This window comes from Toxotes jaculatrix, chromosome 8, assembly GCF_017976425.1.
Source record: "Toxotes jaculatrix isolate fToxJac2 chromosome 8, fToxJac2.pri, whole genome shotgun sequence".
In the NCBI taxonomy this organism is placed as follows: Eukaryota; Metazoa; Chordata; class Actinopteri; family Toxotidae; genus Toxotes; species Toxotes jaculatrix.
In genome coordinates, this window is record NC_054401.1 from 16,075,129 (window position 1) to 16,085,565 (window position 10,437).

The following is a 10,437-nucleotide window of genomic DNA, read 5'->3' on the forward strand; positions in this document are numbered from 1 at the left end:
ACAGTTTAACCAATTCCTTGGTTTTGCACTCCGTATGTTTGTGATTTTATATTTTATCATTTCCAGTAAAATGGAACTTATTATCATATAGGGACAAAGACAAAACCTTTATTAAACAATGCAAGAATTTACAGACATGCAGACATTTACAGCATTTGTTTTAAAATAAAAAAAAAAGTGCTCAGGCCAGTCCCAATGACCAACAATAGCTAAAGGCTACCAAACACACACACACACACACACACACACACACACACACACACACACACACACACACACACACACACACACACACACACACACACACACATTCAAACAAACACACGCACACACATCATATGAACAAGAATGTTGCCAATTTGTTTTTTTAAAAAAGCTGAGCTTTCAGGTAAAGATGGAAGACCCTCTTTCCTCTGTAAATCTCTCCTGCTTCTTTATGCAATTTCCCCACTGAGGGACTAATAAAGGATTCTCTTACCCCCTCTCCTCTCATTTCTTTCTCACAAATTGTCAATGAAGATGTTTCTCATAACAGAGTAGATAAGGAGACTATCATAAGCAACCTACTAATAAATAAAAAGTGCATGCTCTACCATAAAAAAAAATCATGTTTGTGTCATGTATATGTATCATTCAGGATCAATAGAAATGAATAAGTAAACTTGAAAAAAAGAAAGTATCTGACACACAAGAAAATGTGTCTGATACTGTAACCAAATCTAAAAGATGTGATGATGCACAGCAACATTTGTTATAGGATTAGGCCAGTATCTCAATTTATCCACATACGTATCAGGCCAAAATTGGCCAGGGATTGAAACTAAGAGCTTGATTAGTCAGTGTCTTTAACTCCTGATATGATAAAAATTCCTCCCTGACCACATGATTTAAAAAAAACTTGTGATACCAGCAATGATTCAGTTATCGTTGCACATTTTTGTGGTCATTCAATGGGAGTAGTGGAACACCCTGCCTTATAGAAGGAAGTGATAATTAGAGATCCCTCATTTCATATTATTTACATCTAATTTACATTATTTTTGACTTGATGTCATGTAGGGTTACAGTAGTTTTATTAACATTTCTTATCTATATAGCACATTTGTACTACATTTAGCCTTGTTTCCATCTGTGGTTGCCAGTAAACAGAGCACAACATAATGCACACACAGATATGTAAACACATTACTTGAGCACAGTGTATGATGTAGCTAATATTCAAACGGTGTCTGTGATAAACCCAAATAAAGGCTTTATGTTTACCAAAATGGTTAATCTTCTGAGGCATTGTGGAAGCTGACTTATATACTGATTATAGACAAATGGCAGAAAATGCTGGGATGAAAATGAGCCCTTATGTCTCCAGATACAGTGAGAACAGACGCATAGGAGTGATGTGAGAGAGGATCAACCTAGAGTATTGACAGTTTTTGTCTGCCAAAAGTATTTAAAAAGTCTATCTATTTTTTATGACAAAAAAACAACCTCAAAGAAACACATACAGAAATACTGTGTGTAATTATACACCCTGATTATGGTTTTAACATGCTGAACATCTGTACAAAATAATGAAAATTCAATGGTATTTTCACAATATATCAGGGTTGATTTGAGGTTTTGGAGGCCAATACTCCAGGTAAATACAATAAATCACTCCTACACTAAATCTGTTCAGGTGTCCCCATGGATACATACCATGGATTTGACTGGTTGAAAATTTGCAATGCAAAAGCCTCAACACATCCCTGACCCATTTTAGTATCTAATAAAGCATATACGGCTCAACAATTAGCTACATAACATAATTTTTACATGGTTTTTCCATCCCTCATCTGTCTTTCCCATCTTTCTTCACTGTAAACTGTATAATGAAGCAAAAGTGCCAATAAAATTAACTTTAAAAGACAAGAAATCATTACAAACAAGAGAACAAAGAAGGATTCTAATGAAATTACTGTTAAAGCATTCATCAATTACCAGGCTACACGTGGGTTAATGATGCAGGGGAGACAAAGCTTGTATGGTTGGATTCCTGAGAGCATTTGTTGAGGAGTCTGAGCGTGTGTGTCTGTGTGTGTGTGCGTGTGTGTGTGTGTGTGTGTTCACATGGTGCAACACTTGTTCTTATGTGTGTGAGAGTCTTTGAAGCGGAGTCTCTGCTTGGGTCGATATTTCTCCAGGTAGGTCAGCTGTTTGCTGTTGATGGCTCCACGACGCTTCCTGAAATATACAGAAACACAAAATACCGAAAGTCAGTGAGTTTTAACCTTTTAAAATCCTGCTTTCAGTGCTTCTGTAAACACTGACTACCGACAGCTTCTGTAAATCCAACCATGTTGGCAGTAAATTAAGGCAGAGATTAAGAAAAACACTGTTTCAGTTGCTCTGGGTGTGTATAATCATCACACAGTGGTGTATAATAAAAATACTTAAATGTGCAATAAGCACAAATGTTCTTATGTTACAAGTGCTTGAAGATAAATACACAGGGTATAGTATAGAAATGTACTTACTGCCGGATAAGTTGAATAGCATCTTCATACTTCATCCCGCTCTCTATCAGAGCCAGAGCAACCAGCACAGGAGCCCTACATGCATGCATAAACACACAAACATGTCAGGTCTATTTCCGTTTCGTCTGATGTCTTAAAAATAACTCTAGTTTGTCTGCATCTTAAAAGAGAAATTGAATGAACGGGTCACAGCTGCTGTGACTCACAAATTTTTGTGTGTGGTTTTGGTTGTTCTGGTTTCAGTATGAAACCAGTGTAACTGATTGTTAAACTTCAGGGTGTGTGCGTATGTTTTATTCTCTGTGTGTCTTACCGCCCCAGTCCAGCCACACAGTGAACAGCCACGCAGGACCCTGGATCCTCCTGAAACTTCCTCTTCAGCAGACTCAGCCAGTCATCAACAAGCTTACTCGGGGGCGGGGCTCCATCATCAAAGGGCCAATCCTGAGAGAGAAGAAGAACCATTACTACTTCTCGCCCTCTGCATTTTATCACAGGACGACTGAGAGTATTTACGGTGTAAGTGGTGGGTTTTGTGTGTTGTATCCTCACCACCACAGTAATGCCGTCTTTCTCAAGCGGTGTTTTGTCATAAGTGATGTCACAGACTCGGACCACAGTGGTGGCACCGTACCGCTTCAGGTCCTGGAAGGGACAATAGTGGTAGAGGAAGATTTTCACAACAAAGCAACAAAGGAAGTGTATCATATCTTTATGAAGCTCTGCAGTGTATCAACGGCAGTTGTACACTTGTTTCTTACCTCTATGAAGGAGCTGAGTGTGCTGTCTGTAGGGTTGTGTGTGATAAGGAATCTCATGTTCTTGTGGCACAGTTCCACTGGAGCTGGACGGTTCATGTTGGCCGATATGACGTTTGACCTCCCAGGATGACCTCTGACCTTTACGTGTTAGCAGTTAGTTGTTAGTCATGTCAGGGATAAATGTGAACAGTTTATACTGAATACAGCTTCAAACTGAAATGATTTCAAATACATGAGCTATACTTGGAACACATTTTAAAGAGACATTTTACAGTTTATATAGCAATTATCAATACATGACCCCTAGCTCAGATTCATATTCACCCTACAGACGTGAGAGTTGTATCAATCTACTAAACTAAATATCAGCAAGAAAGCAGATAAGCAGGTTCCCCAAAAAGTTGAACAAATTATTTACAAAATCACAGAATTAGCAAACAGTAAGAAGTATAATAAGCTGTTGACGGGACACTGTTGGTCAGAAAGGAATTCAATATGGCAGTTAAATCCCCAGCACCCCCCTCAACCACCTGCTAGATCAGACCTCCTCTCAAGACTACGTGACTGCTCACAGACTGTGCTTGACTGACATCTACCTCCTGACCCTGTTGCACCAGTTAAGGTGGGAAAAACAACATCTATCATTCTTATGGCTACACTGAGATTATTGAAGTCCCGTCATAGCTCCACCCAACTGTCGACCTGGTCTAATCAGTCAGAATAACTGACAACACCTCTGTAAATAAGAACCTTAAAGAGAAAATTTAAGGTTTTCATTTTCTGTTGTTATGATCTCTCACTGACGTTGGACTGTGATGAATGGAGCTGTAAACCTTTACTGATAAAGGTGGATTTTATAAGTAAAATTCATTAATATGACACTGTCACTACTAGTATACTGGATACTATAATCTTATAAAAAATTATAGCTGTCAGTGGAGCAGTTCTTTAGAGTGCCTCTTGTTGATCTGCATTGCTCTTGCTTGCATTTTGATTAACATAAGAGGGATGTGAGTGTATTTTTGGATGGAATTTTAATTTAAAATTAATCTTGATGAGGCATGCCCCACATTCCCCAAGGTGTACACAGCTACTGTTTCAGCACTGATAAGAACTGTTTGGGTTTTCAGAGTCCTCACATGCATGTAAACAAACAGAGAAGGCAACAAACCAAATGTGAATAAACTAAGCCACTGGATTACAGCTTATTCATGTCACAGTGCAGCATAGTACAGAAGCTTTGCAGCAACAGGTTTACATTTCCCAAGAATACAGGAGAGGCATGTCCTGGTCCCACCTCTTCCCAGCATTACTGGTAATGGCTGTACAAATACTAATGTTTCCTGTTGTGTTGATGTGAGAAGGGAGCTGAGTGCCTTTTGTCAAAGCATTACTTTCAGATGTCAAAGAAGAAAATTTCACCTGTGTTATTGCTGGCACGAGAACATCTAAAAGAACATAACCCCTAATGACACTGAAAATAGGGAAATGTATTTCTAAGCTATAAGACTACCATACAATCGAGTAACTAGCCACACGTAGAATCCCAGAACAAGCCAGTAAAGTGCAGGAGTTAAAAAGTGTTTGGTGTATCACTATATTTAGTTGAGATCTGGTGACCAGGTTACCCCTCACCTTTAGCTCCAGCTGTAGCACTTAGATGCTCTGTCTTCAACTTTTATCAGGTCTCCAGGTGATTCTGGACTTCCTGTCCGTTGTAGAAGTTCCTGTTTATAGCCACTTAAGTTTTTTTTTTTTCCGAGTTCTGAGGTCCTGTTGACTCTTTTACACCATCCGCTGACTGTATCCTATAGTCCAAGAGGCTACAGTGTGTCAGTTCTCGCTGTGTCCCTCTCTTTGTTTTTATCTCTCCAACTGTCCAGTCCTCCTCTCTTTCTCTCGTTGTGTTTTTCAGTAGCTCTCTCTTTTCCTTCTCTCTCTCTCCAGTTGGCTTCCGGTGTGCGAGACCCCACTTGTTACCCCATGAGCTGGCTGGTTCAGATGGCAATGGCCAGTGGTTTTTCAGGGTTCAGGGCCCCCAGGACAGCAAAGTGCAGCTTCATCCCACATAGGGTCTAAATGTGTTGGGCGTGGCAGTAGTCACCACTCCGCCGCACAAACTCCATCAACCAGCGTTTCTACAGTGAAAAATAAAAAAAATAAACTGGTCATACATTAAACTTACAGGGAAATGAAAATATTGTTGTATAATATTGAAGCCACTATATAACATTAGACCGGCTTCCCCTGGCAATTTGTTGAGCAGAGGACAAAACCCACCTCCTGACACAATGGACAGTCAACACACCCATTATAAACATGGGATTTGCTGGGTGAAAAAACACTTCCCTCCCCCTTTTTCTTGATAATGCTATAATTTGTAAAAGTGTATAGATTTTTATGATGTTAGTAAAGGTGTTTGTCAGACAGGACAGTAAAACCTTGGAGCCACTGTTTGGTCCCGGTAATCATTATAAAGGAATGTTCAAATTCACAAGCCCAAGGCTGTCGTATACATATACATACACATACAAACATATTCAAATGATATTTGCAAGGAACTGATTCTGCTTTATCTGAGCAGGCAGATTTATCTTGTTTGAAACATATAAACAACCTGAATAGACATGTACAATATTGTTTGTATGGAATGGACAAGAAAGCTGTGCAACAGATGACAGATGCACCGTGAGCGAGAAAATCTAATATATGATGGGGCTAGCAAAATATGGAAAATTGTATTAGATTAGCCTGCACAATATCAACAAAATTAAATTTGGTCTGAGGGGAAAAATGAGAACAAAAGCTAAAAAGTGAATGTCTATTTCACCTAGTCTTAGGTGGATTGTGTCTATGTGGCTGAGTGTTTATTCTACTTGTTTTTTTTTTGTTTTTTTTTTTGCCTTTTAAGCCACCTGAACTCCAACTGCCTGCCCTGTTGGTTCAATGCATTTGTGGAAAATTCCCATCTGCTCCATTCATTGCATACAAAGCAGTAAAACGATGAAGGATGGGCACTGCTAGGAAATAATAATGTGATTTCCTCAGAAATGAATAAGTCATGTTATATCCCCTTTGTGATAGGCGAGTAACATTTTTCAGAATTCAAAACAGGGCATCATAGCAACTTACCCAATAAGTGAGAAATATAATATCCTGAAAGAAAATGCCAGTTGTAATTATCTGACACTCCAACAAATGTCAGTTCCACTGAAATTCTAGGTGATTTCCCTGTTTCGTGATAGAGAGATCTGAGATAACATACACTATAGTTGTTTACATAGGTGGAGGTTGAGGACAGCGAGCAGAGGTAGTGAGGGAAATATGAAGGAAGGTGCTCAGAGTTGTAACCCTCCACCCACTCGCATGCCCAAACATTCAGACAAACAACCAGGGAAAGCCCAGAGGTAATCTGGGTAATCTGTGGTCACCTCTTCACCTCAGATCTGACAGTACGTACACACACACACAGTCACTTCATAATCACATGCCGACTTACTCACTCTTCCAGAAGAGTGTAGTCTATTCCAGGTTGTTGACTATCTATAATTAGGAATTTATCCTGTGTTACCACTAATCAGGATAGAGGTCATTTATTTTCCATCCAGTCAATTCATCATTTATTTTCCCTCACTGAGTTTTATAGAGATGTCATTTCTGTTTTTAAAGGCTCATGGGACACAAGCATAACTAAATTAAAACTGAGACGCACAGGATAAAAACTCATTTGTGCCACACAGAGCAAAATGACTGAAGACACTGTCACAGAAAAGACAAGCAATGACTGCACTGAAGCTGAGAGACAGACCAGGTATAAACAGCTCTAAAGTAGCTAAACACGAGTCAAAAAAAAATACTAACTCTTCACAAGTACTGCATTCACTTCAGGCATTTAGCTGATATATAAAAGAGTGACATAATGTAAAAAAAAAAAAAATATGGAAGCATAAAAGAGCATGAGAGAAATGGCTAGACGGCAGAAGTAATTCCAATTAAAACTGTAAAGCCAATCTTCCCAGTTACCTCAGAGCACAGTTTGGTTTGTGAAAACAGGTGCGTCCCCAGTTAGTTGTCTGGTTGTTTCACCGTCACAGGCTGGGTCAGTACCCGAAGAAGTTAAAAATGGATCTCAATATTATTTTAGAGCCGCGTTAGGTTGCCAAACCTTTCTACAGAGTAAGGCTGAATGAAACACAGTAAGCTTGTAGGCTAGTAGTAAAGACTAAACCAAGGACTCAAATAGATTAAATCCTGTTACGGTACAGTCACCTCTACTGCCTTCAAGTTAACACCTATACAGGAGGTTTTCTGTAACAGCTCCAGTCACAAGTCACTCTGGAAAAAGTACATGTGCTAAATGCCTAAATCTAAAGCAGTTCTGCAAACCTATACAGCCTTCACTCTTACCTCAGTGGACAGTTTGGCTGCTGAACAGGGAAATCCACAAACCACTGACAGGCAGTTCCACCAAAGTCCTGCAGAAGCAACAGCAGCAGCAAGCCTACAACAGTTTGAGTATGGACATACAACCAGCTGACTGCCTGTTATAGTAAACCCCTGTAGACACTGAATACCTGCAGCTGTATTTATAGCTGTATCTATACCAGCAGCTGATTCTGTGACACATCAGATTTTTGTGGGAACCACAGTCTCCGGTGTTAGTGCAGCCCTGTCCTCCGGCTCTCTGCCTGTTGCAGTGAAGTTGTGTGATTAGTTTGATTATGATCTCTAGGAACACTGCTGTGGAAATTAATTTCTATGGAAATTCTCTACAGTGACTTCATTCCTTATCTGGCACTCAAGTTAATGTTCTTAAAAGTTACAAAATCTGTTGTAGGTGGGTACCACACTGGCTGTGTGTCAGCATCAGGAACCTTTACCAAATACCATTTCATTCTGACATTTATTTAACAGCAATAAAATAAATGCAATATGCACAAATGTGTGTCCTTACCGCTTAGCTCTTCAATGTCATCTCCAAACACAGACAAAACATCAGTTCTTCTGCCTCTTTGCCACAGTAAAGTCCACCTGCTTTGAGTCTCCTTCCAGAAGCTGAAATGTCTGGTCGAGAAGCAGAAAGACTTTCTGCAACAACCTGTAGCTCTGTCCCACTGTCACACTGAACTATCCACCTCAGCCTTGTCCCTCCCTGCCTCTCACTGCGGCGTACAGTATGTGCCAGTTTGTGGCTCTACCTTGCTGTAGCAGTGCAGTGTGCTGGGCTGAGGATCTGCTGTGAGCTGGTCTAATCAGGCTGAGCAGCCATCTGACCCTGACAGCCCTGTCACCACCAGAACACTCTACAGTTAATGCTCTTAGAGAGAGAGGAGAAGAGCCTCACTCCCCCTCCTCCTCCTCCTCCTCCTTCTCCTCCCTTTCCTCCTCTTCCTCCTCTTCATCCACTCTCCTTCTTTCAGAAGAGGTGCTGTTACGTGCTCCTCCACTCTCCTCATCCCTTGGTATAGGCTGACGATTACAAGGTGTAGTCAAGGAAGTCCATGAGCTCACATATTAAATAGGTCACAGTGACAAAATAGATGCAGATCAGTGTTTTAGTTCCTGTTCTTTTCTAGTATGAGTAAAGAAATTTGTTTAATTGTTGTTCTCATTAACATTTCCTTCTATGACATGTCTGTCTGGACCTTGTTTTCTTCCTCTCGTTTTCCCTGCCCCCCTCTCTCCCCCCTTCCCTTGACTAAATGACTAAAAATAGACGGTCCTTTGAGCCACCAGACAGATTGGACAAGTCAAACGCTTGAGCCCCTGTTCATAGAATTAACTTTCTCCTTAAAGTGACAATAGTACCTGTTTGTTTGTTTTCCTGCATCCAAACTGCTGTATAAAGCCACAGGGCATCAGTCAGTGTGTTCGTTTCAAATTAAAATAAAAATGAAAAGGGATGAAAGCATGCCACTGAAGCTAGCTTTCAATAAACCAATGCAGCTTTGGGTTTTTGAGTTTTTAGGACACACATTTAGGTTTTCTTTATCCAGTTTGTTTACAAGGCTGTGGTATGGGTATGTGAGTCCAGAGAGTCACAAGGCACAGACTTTTTAAAGCAGAACAAGCTGGGGCCTCACCTGACTATCAATCACTTTGAGGAGAGGTTAACATGACTGTTCACCCATGCACAGAGCTTTAAAAAAACACTTCTTACTGGCTAAAATTAGCTGCAGCACTATTTGAACACTTTCCAGTCCATCACATTAAAATCTGACTGTTCAGGATCACGCCTGCTGCTGCTTATCTCTAAAGTGATTCTCTCTGTGTGTATGTGGTGTCAGGGCTGGAGCTATGTTTGTTGCATGCATTGTTGCTGCAAATTTTTGGCAACTGTATCATGGTCTGGTGTTATTCCATTGATTTTTATTATGGTGACACGTCACCTTTTCTTTTTTTAAATTCAGATAAGAAGCATAAATATAGCCACAAGTGGTGATTAGCAGGCTCCAAACACAAAGTGACAGTTAGATATGGACCTTCAGAAAGAAGAAGAATAAGATGGAAGAAGAGATGACTCAGCTTTGCCTTGTTGTCCTTAAATGAAGACACAAATAAGTTGAAACGGGTTTTTATTGTCTTCATAGTTTGAGTTCAGTGTCTCATGAGCGTCTATGAGAATTAAAGTAGCGGTGTGTGTTCTACATCAACCAGAATTTCAAATTTACAGTTAAAATAATTATGGTGGACCCAGACGTGTCAAATGTTTGCATGTATACTGTACATTTTATATTAAACTTTTTTTTTTTTAAACATGGTTCAAAACTTTTACACCATTTTTGATAAAGGTGTAAAATTGTGAATAAAATGGTGACTCAATCCTGGTACTATTTGAATGTGTCAAGCTCAGTCCAGACTTCTTTGTCACATTTGAAGGCTTTGAAGAAACATTCTGCTTTTTGGACAGTGATCTGTGTAGTGACAGAGCAGGGGGTCTGCAACAGTGCTTGGGACCCCTAAAAAGTATCTATCCTCCACTTTTAACTAACTTTTTGAGCTGCCAATAAAAATACTGGAAGCCACCATTCGCTTGAGATGTTATTGCCACCTCTACTTGTCATCATTGATTCCCAGATCCACATACCCTTCCTCTCAAGGCTTCCTCTATCTGATCCTCCTGAGGACCGGTCAGGTCCAGTGCGACCATCTGTTTTGATGCT

At 40.0% G+C, this 10,437-nt stretch overlaps 1 protein-coding gene across 2 annotated transcripts; it reads right to left on the bottom strand.

Moving 5' to 3' along the window:
- Positions 1-1,348: 1,348 nt before the first annotated feature.
- On the bottom strand, positions 1,349-8,638 carry LOC121186300 (protein tyrosine phosphatase type IVA 3). 2 transcript variants are annotated; one of them, XM_041044989.1, is made up of 7 exons: positions 8,229-8,638; positions 4,910-5,412; positions 3,275-3,412; positions 3,066-3,158; positions 2,827-2,957; positions 2,514-2,588; positions 1,349-2,220 (listed from the first exon to the last, which is right to left on the bottom strand). In XM_041044989.1, the coding sequence occupies exons 3-7, from the start codon at positions 3,368-3,370 to the stop codon at positions 2,103-2,105; spliced, it is 513 nt and encodes a 170-aa protein (XP_040900923.1). In that variant the 5' UTR covers positions 3,371-3,412; positions 4,910-5,412; positions 8,229-8,638; the 3' UTR covers positions 1,349-2,102. The 2 variants fall into 2 exon arrangements, with proteins under 2 accessions (XP_040900923.1, XP_040900924.1); XM_041044990.1 differs by lacking the exon at positions 8,229-8,638 and adding an exon at positions 7,682-7,835.
- Positions 8,639-10,437: the final 1,799 nt, after the last annotated feature.